The following is a 23,114-nucleotide window of genomic DNA, read 5'->3' as shown; positions in this document are numbered from 1 at the left end:
AGTAATAGTGAATTGAACTTTAAAAGGTCTCTCTTAAAGGGTAACTTGTCACAGTGAATTGTTTCCTGAAGGAGAAAATACTTGTAAATGTTTCTAAAAAAGACTACTAGAAATATTAATGGGAATTATATTCAAATACTAAAAAAAAATTATTTTGAAAATGATTTTTTATAACTACTTTGAATGTTATATCTTCTCTATCATGCCTTTACAAATAACCATTAATTGGATATTTGATATATGTCATTTATTTTTGTAGTTAAAACAGAGCCAATGAGCAGCAGTGAAGTAGTTTCAACAACAGCAGACGGGTCTTTAGACAATTTCTCAGGTTCAGGTAAGGAATAAATGTTAGATTTTTCACATTAACATAAAACATTATTTTTCCTGTTTATATAATACAGATATATATGCGTATGTATGTGTGTGCGTGTGTATCTACAGATACTATGTAATATAGCTTTTCACAGATTCACGTATTTGCAATTCTAATGTGATTTCATTCAGTGTGATGAAGTGTGGCTGAAAATGGTGTTCTTTTTTTTTTAATTTTTTTTATTTTGGTATCTAATCTACAATTAAATGAAGGACATGTTTACTAGGCTAACGTTGGTGTTCTTTATGGAGATAAAAATCAAAGGGATTTTATTATTCTCCTTTCTCTTATTGAAATATTATGTTAATGATCCCTCCCTTTTTCTTGAATGAGTTTTCAGTTATGCAAACGTGGGTAGGCAAAATTTGGCGCCTGATAACCGCCAAGCACACTTACAAAGCCATCCTTCTAAGTGACTGTCATGTCAACTGCAGATCTAGGTTAAACAGACTTTGTACAGTAGCTTTAAATTGTCAGGTTAGTTTTAATCTCCTTCACATTAAAAAAATCTGCCTTCAACAAAAAGAATATCCAAGTTTCACATCTTTGATAATGAAATTACTGATAAGAAAGTGATAATGTAACTGTATGGATGTGATATATATATCTGCTAAATTACCCAGCTTGGACTATTTTAATTAAAAACTATATCAGAAGTAATGCTGAAATTTTTAAGCCTTTTTGTATTATCTGCTATGGTTATAAAGCTTCTCAATCGGAAATACTACACTTTCATAAATTTGTGATCAATTAAATCTAGTTCTCAGGATGATTTACTATTCAGTTATTAAATGCAATTAAAATCAATTACACATAGATATAAAATGAAGTGCAAACACATACTTTTATACTAATGATACCAGATGGAAGCAATAAGGCAAAAAACAAAGGGTGTTATACTCATTAGTTCTTTTGAAAAACACTAGAATTTGGTTCATGCTATGCAGTGTGCTTGGTGCTCTTATGGATTCCTAGATGTATGAGAATTGTCCTGGTTTGGGGTTCCATGGGTGAATAAATGACCAGAACGTCACAGTACAGTTTGATATTGCCAGAGGTTAAGCCCAGGGATTCCCAAAACACCCAGGCAGGACCCACCAGAGACCAGGTGGGGATGAAATGGTCAGGAAAGATTTCCTGGAGGAGATGCCTGCAATCAGCCTTTAAAAAAATGAGCAGGAATAAAGCGCATGTAGAGCTGGGGAGGGCGAGGCTGGACAGATGAAGTTTTCCATCAGAGGAGAGCAGGGCATGGAACTCAGAGGAACTGCCAGTGGTTCAGCAGTGTCGGTGTGGACGGTGAGAGCAGTGAGGGCAGTGTTGGTCGCAGGCCAAGTCTCCAGAGGCGTATGCGTTCTGTATGATGTTTGCATTTTATCCTGAGTGCAGTGGGAGGCACCCAGGAAGGGGGGTTGTGTGATCATATTCACATACAAATCATGACTGTGGTAGGTTAGCGGGAGAGGCTTGAGAACTAAAGTGGAGAAACTTTTTATAACTGAAGTTATAGACTTTTGCATTGGTCTGGGCAAGAAATACGCAAGACTTGAGATAAGGTGCTGGCAATGGGTGTGGAAAGGCAACGGACTGAGATGTGTTTTTGAAATAGAACTTATGGCTGTAAGAACCAGTGAGCGTGGGGAAGGAATAAGGCAGAGGGAAAAATTAAGAGTGGGGGAAGCTGAGAGGAGCATTACTGAGAAACAAAGGTGGTGGCCTCAGTTTTGGGCATGTTGAATGTGAGGTAAACCTGAAGATGTCAGAGCTCAGGAAAAATCTGGAGTGGAAATTTTGAAAGTGTGCAGGGAGTTAAAGCTATAGAGTACAGTAGTTTTGGAGGAAAAACTAGTATGTCAGACATGAACAGAGGATAAAATGAAAATACATGTGACTGGGGATAAAGGATGCATGCTGAGTTAGAAGTAAACATGGAAGAATTTCAGGAAGCACTATCTGTATGATAGATGCATTTATAGCTACTAAAAGTAGTTTTTAAAGAACTTAATGACATGAGAAAATGCTAACTACATTAAGTGAAAAGCAAGCAATATGTTCAGTATAATCACAGGCTTTTTTAAAAAGACATTTACATGTATGTATATGTGTCTTTGTGTATGTGTATAAAAATGGTGACTGTCTCTGAAGTGTGGAGTATAATCTGAATTGTTCTGCTTTAAAAAAAAAATTTACAATGCATATATATAACATCCTTTTTAAAAGTACTATTAGTGCTTTAAGTGCAAGGCAAACAAAATATACTAAAAAGAGATCATTAAATTTTTTGAAAGTATCTCCAGATGATAGTACTACATCACTGTTTTTCCTGATTTTGACAACCATACTATAGTAAAGGAATTCTTTGTTTTTAAGAAAAATACACTGAAGTGCTACTCAAGGGGCATATTGAGTAATGTCACCCCTGAAAAATGCAAGCTATACATGTGTACATACACATAGAGAAAGAGAATAGAGGATAAAGCTAATGTTATAAAATGTTAGCATTTAGGGAATTTGAAGGATATCCAGGAACTTTTCTACTGCTCTTGCAGCTTTTTCTGCAAGTTTCAAATTATGTGAAAAGAAAAAATAGAAGCATCAACAGATTTAACCTACAGCAGTTTCAGTGGACTGGTGCTTTACCTCTCCTTGTGCCCACGGGTCCACATGTCCCATTTCTGTGTCTTCACAATTCCTAGCAGATAGTTTGTGCTCATGAAGTTTACTGAATAAACAGATAATTTAATGAATGAGGTGAGGAAGTGGGGACAGGTAAGAGAAAAATGTCTGTCAAATATGTAAGTGGTAAAAGAAGAGAAGGTAGTCCATTAGAGAGCAGGATATAGAGTCAAGGATGGCATTTGGAAGGTCAGGGTGGTTTTGGTTGCCCGCACAAACTTAATAGAGACAGAGAATAAAGGTATAAGCAAAACGGGGGTAATGGTGCAGGGAGGTCCCTGATGGGACAGTAATGGCTTCAATGCAAAACAGAAGTGGATTGGCCTAGAAAATGTACCACTTTTCTGTGGAAACATCAAGGAAAATGGGATGGGAAGTAATGCAGATGAGTTTGAAGTGAAAGAGGCAGCACGATAGGTGGAGGGAATTCCTGCTTGATTGTCAAGTTCAAACCCACCAGTGTCTGCCATTCCTCTCTGAGGAAAAGCTGAGTGCTTACAATAGCCTACAAGCCCCATAAAACTTTACCATTTACTTCCCAGTCGGGCCCTTGGCAGTGGCAGTCCCTCTGCCTGGAACACTTCCCTGTTCTCTTGGCGTGAGTGCTCCCTGCACCCCTGCACTCCCTGACCACCTTCAAGTCTGTTCTCACATCTCACCTTCTCAGTGAGGCCCACCCTGGCCACCCTGCTCAGTGTTACAGTAGCGTCACTGTATACTGCCAGTCTCTCCAACATGCTCAATTCCCTCTGCCACCCAACAACACCTAGAACCTTTTGCAAACTGTTATCATTTACTTGAGTATCAGATTTATCACTGGTCTCTCACTGCTATCAAGATTGTGATGGCAGGAATTTTGTCTTATTTTGTTCATTTGTATTCCAATGCCTGAAAAAGTATCTGGCACATATTAGGTGCTCAGATATTTGCTAGATGAATTAAATGAAAGAATGAATGAATGGATGATAGCCTTGGCTTTTTCCTCTGAAGTGACTCAAAATCAGAGTGATGATAGGCTTCTGAGCGTGAAGAGATCGAAAAGATCAAAATTGATGCCATGAGAAATGGGGAAGTCTAATGCTGCTTGGAAACATAAGGAGGATTGACAGTAGAGCTGAAGGTCCAAACGAAGGTGGGATTAATAAACGTGCAATCTTCATGGCAGAGCAGTTTTTCTCTATGAGGGCTTGGATGCCCAGGTCAAAAGACATTTATCTTGATCCATGGTTGAGAATTTTCTGAGTAAGGCAGGAAAGAATGTGGAGGGAAAAGAATAGAGTGTATGAATAACAGTGTAGTTTAAAATAATTATTCATGTCTAGGATAGGTAGAAAAAAAAGATGAAGGTAGGGGATAATAAATTGAGAGCAGGTAAGGATGTCAGGGGCCCTGCATCTTTTGATGAGCTTGGAGAACAGGTAAGATGGGAATAAAGGAATGAAAGTTCTGGAAAGAGCATGTTCCTTCCTTAATCTTAAAACTCAGGGAGGCCTCTACTACATGTTTCTGTAGTTAGTTCTCTGTACTACCCTTCCTCAACCTTTATCACTACTTTTAAAATGATTTTCATTGTCTTTCCTCTCCTGCTAAACTGTAGTCCTGTGAGAACAGAGATTCTGTGTGTCTCACTCACATTTACAGTCCCAATGGCGATCATGGAATTGAGCACATGGGAGATGGTCAGTAAATGTTTAATAAGTAAACAGATTAAATGGTCAATGCTGTTATGATTTGAGACTGTCCAGATGTGGTCTTGAGCTTGGGGGTTGAATATAAGGCCAGAGTTGAGGTCTAGAGAGAATGAAGAAAGTGTTGGATGTATAATCCAAGAAAATTTTGGAATTTGTCAGGGGACATAGTCAAATACTAAAGTTTTTGGTATATGCAAAGCAGTGTTTAGGAAGTGGGTCATTCATGGAAATGTTAAAGAGTTGCCATGAACCTCAGAGAGGAAAGTTTTGTGGAAGAACAGAAAACAACGATTTGGGAGAAACAACAATGAGGGTATGTTTTTAGGTCTTTGTGATATTTGAAATCTAAAAGAATGAGCAGCCTCTGCTTGGAATAGATATGCAGAAGCAAGGTCCTTAGAGAAGAACTTAGCTGAGGGCAGAGAATTAGTTTGATGAAGAGACTGAAGCTATAGAGGATCTTGTTTTCCACAGATTGATTCTCTCCGTTGGACACAGTGGAAAGGATTGGGTGAGCTATAAGGAAGCACAGAGCACCATGGGATGGACATTCATTTACTGTCTTTTATAGTTTCATTCTTTCCCCTTTCCTTCCCTTTCCTTCTCCTTCCCCTTTCCTTTCCTTCTCCCTTTCCTTTCTCCCTTCCCTCCCCTCCCCTCCCCTCACTTCTGTAATGAGTTAAGATGCAAAACCAGCATGCTGGAGTGGCTGTGAACAGGACTTAGGGTCTATCAGAGCAAGAGGAAGCTGGAGAAAACAATCTCCAAGCATTTGACCCCCACCCCCACCCCCAAGAAGGTCTTTACCTCTATGGTCACTATTCCTGCTTCCTTCTCCATGATGGCTTAAAAATTACATCTCAACAATTCTGGGCATCTTGAGGAAATAGACAGCAAGGATAAAGAAGAAGCAGGGCCATCCTGACACTGGTGATAGCTCTCTCCACTTCTGTCCTTCAGGGAACTCTAGCATCTTAAAGCCTTAGGAGACACTGAGGCTCACCCATTCCCAGAGAAATAATTGGGAATCCTGGTGTTGGGAGACTGGTGGAGAGCAGTTGATTTTCCAAGGCATGTGGCTGAATTGAAAATTGCAAGGTTGTTTATCATGTTTTAAAAATATAGTGATGTTCTCCTTTACTATTTACTATTGAAAAGCAATATTTTATTGATTTATATGTTAACAGTTGGGGTTGAAAATAATGTGTTTTTAGGGATTGCAAAGATCTTTGCATGCTGCTTCTTCCATCTCCATAAAGCTTAAATTTTTTACTTGTTATTTGTTAAATAATATGCCAGTTGATGATATTGATCATACAAAGTTGATGTCTGGTAGTATTTGAAAATTGGAATTAGAAACAGGAATGCTTTTAGAGGAGAAAAAGATACCACATGTGACAAATATGATTTATTTCTTTTTAACTTTTGAGCCTGATTCATTCAACAATTATGTATTGATCACCTACTATATGCCTGGTAAGGCTGTAGGCAGGAGGGATGTGGCAGTGACAAGTAAACAAGGTCCCTGCCCTCACAGAGCTTTCATTCTCATGGGAGAGATGTAATGAATAGGTTAAGTGGTTTAGTGTAACTGGGAAATGAAGTGTTACAAAGAAAATGAAAGCATGTCAAACAATATAGTGAAGAGTGGATGGGGGTCTCTTTTGTAAGGAAGGCCTCTCTGAGCAGAGGGTGACTGAGCAGAGATCCTAATGAAGTGCAGGTAAGTCTGGATTAATCTAAATGCAACAGCAGGATAGCAGGGCTTGGAGTAGAGGGGAAGGGAGGGGTATGGCATAATGTAGTTTATGTTTTTAACAGATCATTGTTTGTTGTATGGAAAGTGCTCTGTGGGAGGGAGTGTGGAGAGGGTAAATAGCAGGGAGAGCAGTGTTTTTCTGGTCAGAGGAAAGAGGACTATGTCAGCCCATGTGCTTAGAAGAGCCACCAAGGTGGGATTGAATGTGCCGTGATCCTACTGGGGAAAGGGGTGGCAGAGGGAGGGCAGGGCAGCAAGGGGGGTGGGGGGCCTGTCCTCACTGCCATCTCTGGCGGCCACATGCCGATGATAGAAGCTGAGTAGTAAATGAGAGGTAGTAAGAAATGGTCAGCTTTGGATATATTTTGGAGGGAAAGCTGATTGGACTTTTGTTGACAGGTTATGAGGGAAAGAGAAGAATCAAAATTTACTTTCAGGCTTTTGACCTGATTATTATCCAGCTGAGTGATACTGACATTAATGAGATGGGGGTCTGGGGAGCAGTGTACTGAGGGCTTGCTAATTTTGAGATTGTTATGGACATTCTCAGTGGCTTCTCAGGCTTGTGAATATTATTTACCTTGGGTTCCCCTCTCCCTTCCTACAACAGGATTGGGGAGCTTCTTTAACTTACATGTTACAAGTAGGAGCAAAGATGGAATATTAGGTAGCAAACATGTTAAACAGGGAGGTATTCATTGTCCCTATGTCCCCAGGGCTCTGGCACGGGTGTTGGAGTCTGCTGATGGTAAGGTAACCATTTCATTTACCCTGACAAATGGGCTGGGAGCATTTTCTTTGCTGTGCGTTCTTCTGGTTCCATGACATCAAAATGAATCTGAATTCCTAAGTTATTGCTTGAAAATTTAGAGTTGTTTTAGGAAATTAAGGGAAAAAGTACATTTGGGATGAAATGGAAGAGTCTGGGCTTTAGGCCACACAAAGGTTTAGAGGTAGAGAAAGCCCCAAAGATATGCCTTATTACATAGCATTAAGTCTTCAATAATTATAGGTGCATATAATTAGCTAGGTAGCAGCAGGATACCTAGGCAGCAATCCTGGGTCCTTATTCACAGGTTTTTCATAAAGAATACTATTCACTCCAATTTATATTGCTAGAGAACTGATCAGGTTTATTTATGTTTATAAATAACTTAAAAATTTAACCATCCTTCCAGTCATTTTGGTTTTAAAAAATCTACTTTTCTTATGACCTAAAACTCATATTCTCTTTAAATATTGTTTATTGTTTACTTACCACATGCCAGGCCTCTTCAGGTGCCAGGGAAAGAGGAAAGCAAGAGGTCCCTGGCCCCAGGGGCTCACAGTTAGCAGGGGAAGCACCCTGACAGAGCGGCCATGTGGGAAGTGCTACACTGCCAGTGTTTGCCACATTCCGAGAAAAGTACTTGGAGACGTTATCTCTGAGAGAAACAATGTTTTAGTCCCAATGGAGGAGTGTTTGTCAGAGGAAAGAAGAGCATTACAAGGCAGGAGAGTCTGGTATGAAGAACAATGGAGACACGTGAAATGGCATGCATGACCGCCTCAGGTCCGGGGAGGCTACATCATATTAAACCCAGGGGCGGGTGCAAGCTTGAATCTCTTTGCCTATGCTCTCAGGGAATATGGAATTTTCTTAGGGATAATGTGAATGCAGTCAAGATACTCTAAGCTGGAGAATGGATATGAAGAAGTTTCTGTTTAAGAAAGATCACTGTGGTGGTGTAGAGAAAGTCAGAGAGTAAGGGTGCGGAGTAAGGAAAGTGGCCATGAGGGCCCAATCCAGGATGGGAAAGGAGGGGCGGCGTATGCAGGACAGCTCCACAGGCGATTTCGGAGTTGGGTGGATGACTTGAGAGCCACGAAATAGTAGGGAAAATGAATGACTAGTTTCTTTGTAGGGGGTCAACATATAGTAAGTGCTGATGGAAAAAACTGGGCATAGATTCAGATACCAGGTTTCCCATGTATTTGCTTGGACATGTTACTTAATTTCTATCCCCATATGTCAAATGGGGACAAAGAATCCTGCTTTTAAGCATTTTGCTGGACAGGTGGTGACACTGTTCACTGAGTAGAATTAAAAATACAGAAGAAAGGGCAAATGTGGGGGCAAAGATAGTGGGAACCTGGGAATATGAGATTCTGAGATAATGAACACTTATTACACAAACATGGTATTATTCACTTTATGTCAATCTTATTTAGTCTTTGCAACAATCATATGAGGTTGAGGTAGTATTATTGCCATTATTTTACATGGTGACATATCAAGGCTTAGAGGGATCAAATAACTTGACTAAGATCACATAGAAGAGTAGGAACTTGAATCTGAGCTGATATGAAATTCTGATTCCAGGGCCTATGCTTAATTACCAGGTATTCTTTGTGTGTGTGCACATATTCTATACGTGTAATCTAAATCAAATTTCACAGAACTTATGCTGTGTGATAACCTTGATATATTCTATTTTCTTCTTTTGTAACAATTGCTGGGTATAATCTCTTAAAGTTGGGTTTATGATCTTTTCGTGGGTCATGACCCACAACCTGGAAAGCACCGGGATAGAGCTAGAAAAGAATACAAGGAATTTCTGTGGCTACCATCATCATGGGGCACTGGGTTTCTTGTTGTAGTTACAGTTTCACTTTTTTAAAACTTACTTCTACCTACTTATGTATGTCCAGGGAAGATCCCCCTTCTGCAATCTTGCTGGATAAATCTGCTTTGCCTTTGGTCTCTTTTCAGGCTTAGCAAAGGGGAGTAGAAAAGGCTATAGCAGCAGATGACCTGGGCAAGTGGTAGTCCTTGTAGTCCATCTGTTCTCTCACTAATCCCTCCTTTCTAAAAATTGCAGTATTTAACTAAGCCTCCCATGGCTATTTGTGTGTCGGCTTCCTTGCATGTGGTAGACAGACTTGTCTTTGCATGTTTGCATCTGCAGCATCTAGCTGGATGCCTGGGACAGAGTATGACTCATCACGTGCCTGCAGGTGGGGGGCACCAGCTGCACTGGCCTGCCAGCTCTTTAATACGGGCTGCATCTCTGCCAGACTGGCAGCCAGATGGTTGAAGGCCGGCAGCCTGTAAGAGTAGTACTAATTTACGTCTCTCCTATTGTCACTGGATGAGGCCCATTTGCTTTACAAGAAAATGGTTTCTCACAGGTTTTTGAAATTCTAGTCCCTCTCCACCAGTGTTCCCCCAAACACAAACTTGAAAATTAATTCAAGAAGTATAAATGTTCTGAGGTGATATCATGAAAAATCTATAAAACTTCGGTGCATGAAACCTTATGAAGGATTTTAATGTAGATTGCAGTTAATAAATAACAGAGCCTCTGAAGATGGTGATTATTAGCAGCAGAAGAAAATTAACACATTATGTCATAATAATATTTGTACCCAAAGAATATGTCTTAGCCAGGTAGAGGATGGGAGAATTTTGAGGGGGGGAAATATGTGTATGTATCTGTATGTGTTTATATATATACTTATGTATAAATGTAAATGGGTATAACTATATATGCACATAGCCTTTATTTCTAATTAAAGCTGAGAACTATCATTTTAATGCCCTATGTTAGCAAAAATCAATTTTTGCTTCTTCAGTTCAGAATGAGCATGAAAGGATGTTTGATAGTTTAGTGCATTTCTGAGACATACTGAATCAATGTACAAAAACAAATGAAATTGTGTTTGAATGCTTAAATAACCTCTTTAAAAAACAAAAACAAACTTTGTTCTTGAACACTGCAGTTGAGTACATATACCTGAAAAGCAAAGGAATTCCTGGCTCACCACGAGAAAAGGTTTAGCTTGCAACTTGAGAAATTTAAGATAGTTATAGGAATACATTTTTCCTAAACAAAAGTTGTTACATCAATGCAGGCATATGAAGAATCTACCCTATTTCTTCTCACAGGAGGGAAGATTAGATATTGTGTTCCTTGGTAATTCAGTTTTGGTGTGTGTGTCCCTGCTGAGCACAAAGAGTAGACCCCATGACCTTCTGAGTCCTGCCCAGCCCTGCAAATCCAACTTTGCCTCCCCCTTGCAACATAACTTTCCAAACAGTAGCCAGGACTCCTTGGACTCTTATTTAAACTATTGCCTTTTAAAACCATCTCAACATGCTGACAGTTAAGATGATTGCAACTATATTTTCTAAGCATTAATTTAAAATCAGAACCACTTAATCAGTTTCTGTAAGTTCCTTAATATGGTTTAAACTAGCTGCTAGGTTGACTGGATGAAATTTGCCATTTCTTCAGTCCACCAAAGTCAAATATCTGCAATTTCATATGGCCAAGCTCAATGCTTTATACATACTTTCTATTTTACTTTGATTATTGTGCATTATTTTTTTTTCCAGCAATTGGGAGCAGTAGCTTCAGCCCAAGGCCAACTCACCAGTTCTCCCCACCACAGATTTATCCTTCCAAGTAAGATATATTTTCTCTTATTCAGTATATAACTTTTCTGAGTAGTCTTCTACTATCTTTCAAATCATGTCTTATGTAAATCTTAATTTACATCAAAATGCATTTTGTAGAGATTTAAATGTATTTACACAAATTAATATTGATCATCACTTAGTAGAGGCACTGAAGTAGTTAAATACTTTGTATATTATATTTGAAGGTTATACTTTAAGAGACAGTCTTTAACTGGAATTTGTGATATAGTTGTAAATCAGTTACCTTGCATGTTTCCATCTAATGCATGGGCTTTCTATTTTCTGTCATTTCTGACAAATAGCAGACCATACCCACATATTCTCCCTACCCCTTCCTCACAAACTATGGCTGCATATGGGCAAACACAGTTTACCACAGGAATGCAGCAAGCTACAGCGTATGCCACATACCCACAGCCGGGCCAGCCATATGGAATTTCATCATATGGTGAGTACTCCTGCTGTTTTTATAGTGGCATTATCTGAGGGGCATCCCTATATGTATGAAAGCTTCAGAGCAGTGCTACTTAAAGACTATCTTGGGCCACTTCAGAAAGGGTTATCACCTTCTGTGTCTGAATTCTTAGTATGATTGTTTTTAATGAGCACCGTAGGAACTTGTTGCTACTTATCTTGAGGTCAGAGGTGGCAAATAGACTGCATGGTTCATAGACCCTCTCTCTTATTTTTTCCCATTTATATCTCAACTTCTAATTTGCCATTTGAGTACTTGGCTTTGAAATTCAAAGTATTTTGTGCATATTTGTGATAAAACTTCTGTGACTAAAGTCTTTTGGGGTAAAGATTCATTTCCCATTTATCAGATGCCTAGCTATGATTAGGGAAGTACAAGCGGAATTCAATAAACCCCTGCTCTAAACTTGAGAGTGGCAGTGTTATCAAATTTCAGCATTATCAACCATTAGGAAAAGTGATCTATATATCATGGCTGGAGCTGCACTTGAAAGAGGCAAATCAGGAAACATTTAAGCTCACATCCCTATTTGTTCCCTCCCACCTGGAGATTATCTTCATCTTGGTGTAATTTAACTCAAGTGTTGTAGGGTCAGTACCCATAAATTAAAAATAAGTTCTGCAAAGCCCCAAAGTTTAATTTTTAAAAATCATAGAATTTCAAAATACCTTTTCTTCAATGAATTGCAAATGTAATTTTAAATAAATTGTACTTTTTTTGAATAGAAGAATGTGAATTATTAGCATTTTCTTAAGAAAAAATAAAATGTAATGATCAGGAAAAAGTACATGGAAGTTTGGAGGAAAAGACTGGTTAGAGTAAGTAGTCCTGTGCTTATAGCACAGAGTTATATTTTTGTGATCAATATTCTAATGCTTCTGCTATTCTGTAATGTTCTTTTCTGCAGTATAGTGGAAGAAATAATGTCTTGAAGCATGTCATTAATAATTACTTTATTCCTTTTCATTCTGTCTTTACCCCAAACCCAATTGGCCATCTATACATTTCTTATAAAATATATAGAAGTTCCCAGACAAGCAAAATATATAGAAGTTAAATCTAAATTATATGTGACTTCATCCTTTATAGTTCTATTTTAAAACTCAATAACTGAATGTTACCTACCTAGGTATTTTTAAACCAGACTTTAGAAACAGCCATAAAATGGACTTCCTAGAATTATCTTTCATTTCCTTAACTTTTGTTCAAGGTTTCTCTAAATATTAGATACAGATCAAATATATCTGTAATTTTTAAAAACTTGTTTTTGTGCTGACAAGGAAAAAGAACCTATGATTTAAATTGCTCAGCTTCAGTTCTGTAATGTGAGTTAAGGCAGCCCCCAATTTTATAGTCTTGAAATTTATTTGTAAGCTGATTATTTGAAGTGTAAATGTAATTCCCAGCACTAGCAATAGTAAAGTACCGTCGGCCTACGAATGCTGCCATGGGAAGGTGCCATTCCTGTCTCTGCCTTGGCTGCCACTCACACAAGTCCTCTCTTGTTCTTTTTCCTCCCCATTCACTCATATAGGGCCATTTGCCAATTTCTGACTGTGGCCGGGGACTCTTGCAGTTTTCAGCTCTCTGTTGTCTGATTGTTGCAGGAGTGAGATGAGCAGAGATTCTGGGATTAGAATCGGAACTAGCAGAGTGAGGATGGGGATTTCAGTGTGCTGGAAGAGGGCTGAGAGTAAGGCTCAGAGTAAAGGGTTTGGTCCCAGGTCCTCCCATGCCTTATCAATCTCTCGGGAATCATTCTCAGTCCTTACCATCTTCCTTATGACCTTCTTTCTTCTCTTTCTGGGCCTTGAGTACAAAGAGATGGCTGTAGTGCTGCTGACCAGGCATTCTGTCCTTCTTGGTCCAGTGCATTAAAAAATATGGCAGCCTTCTCCGCATTGCTTGCTCGTGAAGGAAGAACACATAGTTTAGGGTTTTTAACTGCTGTTAGCCATGGTCCAGATGGTCTTAGAAGACTTCCTGCAAGAGCTTGTACCCCTTGACTTTTTTCCTCACACTCTGTAAGGAAAGATAGGCAAGTCTTTTCATAGTAAGAACTGTGCATCAGGGGGAAGAAGAGCTCATACTCCTCCTCACTGAATCTCTGTAGAGTCAACCATGTGATGGGTTTGCCAGCTTGTGGGCAGTCATCATGGAACTAGAGGTAACAGAGGCCGTTTTTCTATCTCTTTCTGCTTTCCCCTACATGTTCTTATCACAAAGATTACCACCCTGAACCTTCAGACTAAAAACAAAGGTGGTACAGGTGCAGGTTGGAAGCAGATCATTACAGCCTCAAATGGAGAGAGGAAGGGAGCTTCTGGAGCCACTGAGCCACCTGTCGGGCAGGTGTGTTGCCAGGGGCCACTTATGAGTATGGGTTATTAACTGGGTTGAGATTGCTTATACAGGGAGAATTATATTTTTTTAAATGTTAAGGTTACATTAAGACTTAAATGTTAAGGTCATTTTGAGGTTATTTAGAGATACTCCAGGAATTAGAGTAGGCCCTCTCGGCCAAGAGTCAGATTCTTCCACTGCCGTAGGAAAGTTACCTAACTTCATTCTACTGATGAAATTCCCCTAAAATGGAAATAAACAGTGAGACTACTGTGTATTCTAGATGACAAAGATATTATTTATCTTAAATGCAAAGTAAAATTATTCAAAAATGTGAATTCCCTTGGCAGAAAGTTTTCCTCCTTTCCCTCTGTGGGAATTAAGGACAGTTGTTAACTCTCATGACTGTCTTTAATTATGATCCAGGGCTGAGCCCTGTACAACACTGCCAAACCCAAGTTCTGAAATCAGCATGTCAGCCTTTGGCTTTGGGAAGTATTTGGGGGCCACAAATATATTGTTTTATTATGATATGACGAAAATAAAGAGTACTTTAGGCTATACTTGAAGCAATTTTATCTAAATAAATACTTGAAACAAGGGAAACACTGTTAATTTGTTTATAAAACACTCTGCTGTTCTGCAGGATTCAGTTCTTTAATATTCTACTTCTCTTGTGCTCACTTTCTGGTAGGATATGGGTATTTGGGAGAAGGTTTTCTCCTGTGTTGCTTAGTTTAATGCCCAATATTGCTTCCTCTGACTTCAAAATGAGTTGTCTACTAAAATCATCTTTGTGGTAAAAGAGTAAGGGGGAAAAAATGTGAGTCTAGAAACTCTAATTACTTTAAAAAACAAAGACTTTGATTTTGATACTAATCCACATAACAACTTTTGGAATAATTTAAAGTTTATGGCTGTTTCTTGACTATAGAGGAGATGAACTTAAAGCTCTTGTAAAACAGTAAAACTAAATATGAAAATATCACTGGAGTTACAAAATATAATTCAGGGAAACAACAAGAAAGAACAACATGAGTAGGCATGCAAATCTGTAGCTCTCCCTTTTTTTTTTAATTGAAGTTAGAGTTCAGGGTATTTCCCTCTAAGCATGTATACCCTTGACTATTGAGGAATATTGATTCTCTTGGGAAGCATTTGTGACTGAATAGTTGTGGGAGTGTTTTGGTGTATTTACCAGCTTTTGAAAATGAACAGACAGATAAGCTATCACTAACTGATTTAGGTGCATTGTGGGCAGGCATCAAGACCGAAGGTGGATTGTCACAGTCTCAGTCAGCTGGACAGACAGGATTTCTCAGCTATGGCACAAGCTTTGGTACCCCTCAACCTGGACAGGCACCATACAGCTACCAGATGCAAGGTCTGTATACACACTGGCATAGCTATTTGCATTAACCCTGTAGGTCAGCAGTTGCTTTCTAACACAGTATCCCATGTTCTGCATTAGTAGATGATGGTGGAAAGTGGGCTGAGCTCAGAGGCAAGATGCTGGTTCTAGTTTGGCTCTTCACTTGCCCAAACTCCAAGCCTAAGTTTCCATATTTATAATGTTGAGTTTCCACATTTGTAATATTGAGAGACAGAATGATCTCTGAGTTTCATCTCAAAAAGCTCTAAAATTCTTTGTAAAAATTGAAGTTTTCTGCCTTTCCTTCTATCAATTAAGAAAAGGAATGAAAAATCCCCGAAGTCACTGATGTAAGTGGTTGTAGTTTGATATATGCTAAAACCTCTGGTACTTGGTGCTACCAAACAACCTTCTCAAAGGGCTGTTCCTTATTTTCATCATTAGAGCTCTAGAAATAGAGTATGGGATATGTGTTAATTAAATGATCGACCAAAGAGCAGGGGATCAACCTGACAGCCACTTAATGCACCTTCAAGATACTGCTTCCAAGGACCAGTCCCTGGATTCTGATGTTGAAACTATAGACAAAACATAATGTAAGTGACAGTCAGATGGAAGGACAGCTGAAAGTTTACACTGTCAAAGCTGTTTTCAAGAATACATAGGAATTACTATAAATAGCACATATGCAAAATAATTAAATAGTTCTCACATAATTTAAGCATCCTCCTAATATATTGTTGTTACTAGTACACATCTGTTTAACAAATCATATTTGGCCTCTTAATAGTGCCAAACTATAATTGAATTAATTCCCTGATCACTACTTTTTGATTGAAGGGGTTCTTTTTATAGTTTTTGTCTTTTATATTTTATTACATTAAAAATAGTTGTTGCAGATAAATTAGAAATACAAAAAAACAAAAATAATTATAATCAAATATCCCATACATTTATTATCACTTTGATATATATTCTTCTAGATGATGCAGTATGGGGCCATATTGTATAACATAATATTGCAACCTGTATTTACAGTAATAAATATATTTTGAAAATCTTTTAATCTCAATAAATTCTATTCTACAACATAATTTTAGTGGCTGCATGGTATCGTAGGTGTATCTTATTTAACCAGTTTCCCATTGGACATCTGGAACAGTGCTATGAACATTTTATGTGCATCTTTAGTTATCTCCTTTGGATACATTTAAGTGTGGAATTATTAGGTAAACTGTTTTAATCTCCTTTAAGTATTTGTTACATATTTACACAAGGGCTGTGTGTTAGTGTGCACACATTGGATAGTAAAAAAATTGTCATTTCAGTAGGTATAAGACTACTATGTTTTCATACACATTTTTTTTTAATTGAGAAGATAAAGCATTTTTTTTTCTTTTCTTCCTTGGCAGTGTTCATCTTCATCTTATTCTTATATTAAACTTATATTAAAGGTTCTTAAACTTTCTTTTATTGAAATATGCTTTATATACAATATATCGGTTTCAAGTATATAATGTAATGATGATTCAACAGTAATTTACATTATTAAATGCTCACCCTAACTTTTGTGATATTTTGTAGATATACTTTCAGTTTGTTATTTTTAAGGGGAAGAAACTAAAATTATATGGGAGAAACTAAAATTATATGGGACCAGATCCATTAATTTTTTTTGTATTTTGTTCAGCGTTTGGTATAAAAGTCCTGAGTTATAAAATTGTGATACATTTGGCATCTATGAATGAAAACAACCTTACAACAGACAGCATGTATTGTCAGAAGGATGCTACTTATATGCTTGATTCCAAAACTTTAATGCTGTCCTGGAAGAGAACTATGTTTCCACACATGTTGAATATCGGTTGAATAAAGGGATAAAAAGAACAGAAAGTGATGATGAGACTTCATTAATGAATGTCATAGTCCTAGGCTTTAGTAGTGAAATGAATCATAAGGCAAACAAGGTCTGATTTTAGAGCTTTCATTTGTGAAGGGGAGAGACAGTAGGCAGCAAGCAACTAATTGGACAATTACAGAGTCTTCCAAGAACTGTAAGGGAAATAAGCAGGGCACCATGCTAGGTACCAGGCTCCGCCAGGCACCCAGGTCTCCTGGAGGAGAAGCAGGTCTTTAAAGGTCAGAAGGAAACAGGTGAAGTGCACTCCTGAGTGGAGAGCTACCTAAATGTGTGCTTTCTGGGCCTGTACCCATCTGCAGCCTCTCAGCTACCAGTCTGCAATGAGCTAAGTCCAGAAAGCATTTAGAATGCTTTAAGTGTTAAGCATTTAGAAACTTTTAGCGTAGGTTGATAGTAAGCATTATGTTGGTTAAATTAAATAATAATTTTAAGAAATGGGACTTGTGCTCTTTCTAGGTCTTTTTCTTTTTTGTTGAATTCTTTTAGTAGTATATTACTGTTTTTGTATTTTGCTAAATTGTCACTCTGGGAAGGATTAGGGTAAAAAAACTGGTTCTGCACATTAAAGAGTTTGAGAAATACTGTACTTGAGAGTTATTTTCATCTTACTCTCCTCTCAGATCAAAAGCTTATTCAGCAGAAACAGCTCCTAAGAGGACTAACCAGCTATCAGTATAAATACAGTGTTAGAATAAAAGAGTGGAAATGGAGGAGAAAAGAAAGCTAATGGGGAAGAAAAGAATTCTTTAAAGAAGAAATAAGGGCCAAATATAGAATGGCTTTTTTACCCATAGGCTTCATTGCACCTGGGCTCATTGGCTAGTGCATTAAAATCTTTTGTGTTTTTGTGTGGCCTCTGGTTGAATGCTAGTTCCAGGGGTATCTTAAAACCCATTTTCCATGACTGAGATGTTATTGCCTGTGGATATATCTATAATGGCGCTTGACTGAATTTTAGATTATTAGATGTAATATGACTTTTACATATAAAGCTAGATAATATGCTATCAACTTGAAACTTAACTTTCCAGGGTGGTGATGGATAGTGATATATAATATGCTATGGAATCCCTGTGGCCAGATATGAATAAATAAATTCTGATTAATATGTATTTAAATATTAAATTCACTAAGTTAAAATGCTTCACCGTTATTAAATGATTTTGTGTTATGTCTTATGGGACTCTATTGACCTTTGAGTACTTTTTTTAATATGTCTTTTTCAATATAAAAATTTCTGCAATGTCTAAAATTACTTTCCAAAATTCTCCAAATTCTCTTACCTGTAATGAATAAGTAATGTTTGCTTATATCAATATCATCTATTAAAAATTTTTAGAATCCAGATGAGAGTATATGTACTTTAATGATTTGGAAGTATTTTACCTACCTTTTCTTTTCGACCCTTAAAAATATAAGGAATGAAGATTATTTATTCAGAGAGTTTAGCTACTAGAATTTCATAATAGGATTTCAAAATACTAGAAGAAATAGTCTGGTAACCCTGATGATTCAAACAAACTGAAATATGTATTTTACTGTGTGATACTGATGAATTTAAATAAAATTTATGGTGACCTCTTTGGTTCTATCAGACTTAGAAGGACAGGACTAAATGTGCAGTGAAATCTTGCACTCTGGTTAATAGTGTGAGTTCTGGAGTCAGACTGTCGAGCCCTTGCTCTGTGGGTGCTCCTCATAGGGCTTGACTCCTTCACATCTCCATTTCCTGATCTCTAACATAGGGATAATATCATCTACTACCACAGTAGTGTTGGGAGATTGAATTGAGATTTTCCATGTAAACCAGTGTGACCAGCATCTGGCACATAGTAAGAACTGAAATGGTCGCTTCATCTTTCTGCTCTCCTTGTGGTTACTCTTAATAATTATTATTGTCCAGCTTTCTGAAATAGTTCCAAATTAGGAACCATTACCTAAGTGCTCTCTCCCTCGCATTCCCTCGGAGAAGATCAATGACATATATGTAAAAAATATAATACATACACAGTATTATATATATTACCAGCAAAGAGTACTCCAAGGACCCAGTAACCAAATAAGCACAACAAATAAAGAGCCAGATCTAACTAATGTCCCGGCAAAAAAGAAACCTCACCATCAACAAACATCAGGCTGTTTGCACATGATATAAACTTAAGGGAGAAACGAGAAAACAGCCAAGAATGCGAAGAAGAAAAATCGGGACAGAGAGAAAGCTGAGTCAGCAACAGTGGTGCTGGGTGTTGGAAAGAGGGGGGAAGAGTTGGATGCACAGAAGGGCCCTCGACAAAGAGAGAGATTGAGTTGTACAGTGGTGGGAAATGAAGCGGTGTCATCCAAGTCCCTGTGCCTCAATAATCCTTGCAGTCCCATCTCTACTTTGAGAAGAACTGGTGGAAAAAGAGAAAGAGTAGCCATTTAAATACCAAATTGTTTAGTTCAGAACCAAAATTAGGGAAGAAAGTAAGGATGTGACAAGCTTTGCTGTAATAGACATGGACAACTCTAGTACCCGTACAACAAAGTAAAATAACCTACAGTTATTCAGTTCTTATTACATGCCAAGGACAATTCTCATTATTTTATGTATATTGTCATTTAATCCTTGCAATAAGCATGAACAGTAACCTTAAAGGATAAGAACCTAATAATGCTGAAGAATGTATCACAATGGAGAATGGTTTAGAACTGCCAGACCCTGCCATGTTGTAATACACTTAAATTATAATAACTATAGGGGAGGCTCTTATAGGAAACTAAGAAAAGAAAAAAAAACAACAAGACAGTTGTCTATAGTGTACACAGGCATACCTCAAAGATATTGCCAGTTTATTTCCAGACTGCCCCCGTAAAGTGAATCAAATTAATTTTTTGGTTTCCTAGTGCATATAAAAGTTATATTTCCACTATACTGTAGTTTGTTAATTGTACAATAACACTGTCTAGAAAACAATGTACATACTTTAATAAAAAATACTTTATGACTATAAACTGCTGACCATCATCTGAGCTCTCAGCAAGCTGTAATGGTTTTGCCGGTGGAGGGCCTCGCCTCGATGTGGACGGCTGCGGACTGAGCAGGGTGGTGGTTGCTGAAGGCTGGGGTGGCTGTGGTAATTTCCTACAGTAATGAAGTTTTCCTCATCCATTGACTCTTCCTTTCACAGTTTCTCTGTGTTGTGTGATGTAGTTTGATAGCATTTTACTCCCAGTAGACCTTTTTTCTAAATTGGAGTCAATCCTATCAAACTCTACCGCTGTTTTATCAACTAAAGTAGTGTTCTAATGCCTTTCTTGTTAAGGGCTAATGAAGCTGGTCATTTAAAGCCAGTGCTTTAAATTTCATTCCAACAATCTCCATAGTCTGTTCACCAGGAGTAGATTCCATCTCAAGAAACCATCCATAAGAAGCAACTCCCCATCCATAAACATTTTATCGTGAGATTGCAGCAATTCAGTCACATCTTAAGGTTCCACTCCTGATTCTACTTCTCTAGCTATTGCTTCCATATCTGCAGTTACTTCCTCTACTGAAGTTTTGAACCTCTCAAAGTCACCCATGAGGGCTGGAATAAACTTCTTCTAAACTCCTGTTCATGTTGATAATTTGACCTCTTCCTATTAATTATTATTGTTTTTAATGGCATCTACAATGGTGAATCCTTTCCAGAAGTATTTGTTTGCCCAGATCCATCAGAGGAATTACTATCTATGGCAGTGACAGCTTTACAAACTATGTTTCTTCAATAAGACTTGAGAGTTGAAATGACTCCTGGGTCCATGGGCTGCAGAATGGATGTTGCATTAGCAGGCAGGAGCAGCAACATTAATCTTACACATCTCTATCAGATCTTGTGGCCAGACACATTGCCAATGAACAGTAATACTTTGAAAGTAATTTTTTTTTCCTAAGCAGTAGGTCTAATAGTGGGCTTAAAATATTCAGTGAACCATGTCACAAACAAATGTCCTGTCATCCAGGCTGTTTGTTTATAGAACACAGACAGAGTAGTTGTAGCATCATTCTTAAGGGCCCCAGGATTTTTGGAATGGTAAATGAGCATTGGCTTCAAATTAAATTATCAGCTGCATTAGCCCCTAACAAAAGAGTCCAGCCTGTCCTTTGAAGCTTTGAAGCCAGGCATTGAGCTGTCCATAGAAAGTCCTAGATGGCATCTTCTTCCAATATAAAGGTTGTTTGTTTGTTTGGTCTACATTGAAAATCTGTTTAGAGTAGCCATCTTCATTAATTATCTTAGCTAGGCTTTTTTTTTTGATAACTTGCCACAGTGTCTCTATCAGTGCTTGTACTTTTATGTTGCAAAAAACACTTCTTTCCTTCAGCCTCAAGAACCAACCTCTGCTACCTTCAAACTGTTCTTCCACAGCTTCCTCACCTCTCTGAGCCTTTGTAGAATTGAACAGTTTTGGCCTTGCTCTGGATTAGGCTTTGGCTTGTGGGAATGTGACTAGTTTGATCTTCTATCCAGACCACTAAAACTTTCTCCATATTAGCAACAAGGCTGTTTTGCTTTCTTATTATTCATGTGCTTGCTGGTGTAGTGCTTTCAATTTCCTTCAAAAAACTCTTTTCCTTTGTATTCACAACTTGGCTGTTTGGTGCAGGAGGCCTAGCTTTCAGCCTATCTCAGCTTTTGACATGTTTTTCTCATTAAGTTGAATTATTTCTAGCTTTTAATTTAAAGTGAGAAACCTGTGATTCTTCCTTTGACTTGTACACTTACTGGCCACTGTAGGATTATTAATTGGCCTAATTTCAATATCACTGTGTCTCAAGGCACAGGGAGTCCTGAGGAGAGGAAGAGAGGTGGGGAAACGGCAGTCATGGAGGTGTTGGAACACACGCACATTTATCAGAAGTCATTGTTTCATAGGGGCCTGGTTTGTGCACCGCAAAACAATTACAATAGTCAGACCAAAGATTATTGATCAGAGGTCAGTAACAGATATAATGGTGAGAAGTTTGAAACAATGCAAGAATTACCAAATTGTGTCACAGAGACATGAAATGAGCAAGTGCTGTTGGAAAAACCTGCTAAGTGTAATAAAGCGTAATAAAATGAGGTATGCCTTTATTTTCTGAAGGGCAGATTTGCTCTTTAAATAACTGAGACATTGCTTTACACAATTAGCAAGAGAACAAGTCAAACATAGCAGCTCATGAAGTTCCATAAAAAATTTATTTTGAGAACTCATTTCTGAGCAATGTCTTTACTTTAGCCATTTCATGGCACTTAAGGGTCAGATTTACTTGGCAGTTTGTAGGCCTTTTGCCATTGCCAAGTCTTGTGAACTAGGACAGCCTTGGTGCCCTCATTTGGTCCAGGTGACCTTTCTGGGTCCTTCCAGCTCCAATGTTCAATGCTTTTATTATTGCAAGCTTCCATGGATCTAACACATGCCATTTAAAGCCAAAGAACTACCAGATTTTCATTTTATATACAGTAATACTGAAAACTTATGAAGTAAACCCTCAGAGACTGGAGAATCTGATTGCTTTCACTTTTGCTGCACTATCACTAGAAAATTTCATTTTTTCTTTAATTATCTCTTTTGTACATCCAGTGAAAGATTAGAAATAGATCTGAGGAAGACAAAATGTTTGTAGACAACTGTAGAGTTCACCCACTGGAGGTGGAATCATTGCTGTTTGTTTTTCACACCTTCCTGCTCCCAGGGTTAGCCTCAGTGATTTTGAAAGAAGTTTTGGAATGGTGTTTTTAAAAGTAAGAACCTTTTTTCTTCACACAACATTGGCAAACCTTATGTTAATGAGTTATCTGAGTGGGTGAGTGTGGATGGATGAAGGGTGCCTGGAGATCCCGGGGTCATTTGTGCAAATGGCCTAGGTAGTATTTTCAGTACTGCTCACCAATAAAAGGCTCTGACAGCTAGAGTGAAGAGGGGATGTTGTGTACATACATGTACCAAGAGTAAGAAAACTGCTTAGGGGAAATTGCTTCAGTCTTTATTGACCAGTTTCACAGAACATCTGCCCAGTGTGTCATAAACAAG

The 23,114-nt window shown here is 38.0% G+C and overlaps 1 protein-coding gene across 8 annotated transcripts in view; it reads left to right on the top strand.

Moving 5' to 3' along the window:
• The window catches only part of EYA1 (EYA transcriptional coactivator and phosphatase 1), a 350,015-nt gene that overhangs the window by 221,948 nt on the left and 104,953 nt on the right, over positions 1 to 23,114 (top strand). For 6 of the 8 annotated variants that reach the window (XM_073229679.1, XM_073229683.1, XM_073229684.1 and 3 more), the window contains 4 exons: positions 260 to 337; positions 10,881 to 10,950; positions 11,267 to 11,412; positions 15,029 to 15,166. In XM_073229679.1, the coding sequence (XP_073085780.1) occupies positions 260 to 337; positions 10,881 to 10,950; positions 11,267 to 11,412; positions 15,029 to 15,166 (432 nt within the window). The remainder of the gene's footprint in view (positions 1 to 259; positions 338 to 10,880; positions 10,951 to 11,266; positions 11,413 to 15,028; positions 15,167 to 23,114) is intronic. The other 2 variants (XM_073229681.1, XM_073229677.1) reach the window with 1 other exon arrangement.

This window comes from Manis javanica, chromosome 2 (genome assembly GCF_040802235.1).
Source record: "Manis javanica isolate MJ-LG chromosome 2, MJ_LKY, whole genome shotgun sequence".
In the NCBI taxonomy this organism is placed as follows: domain Eukaryota; kingdom Metazoa; phylum Chordata; class Mammalia; order Pholidota; family Manidae; genus Manis; species Manis javanica.
This window is presented reverse-complemented; position numbering and strand designations above follow the sequence as displayed.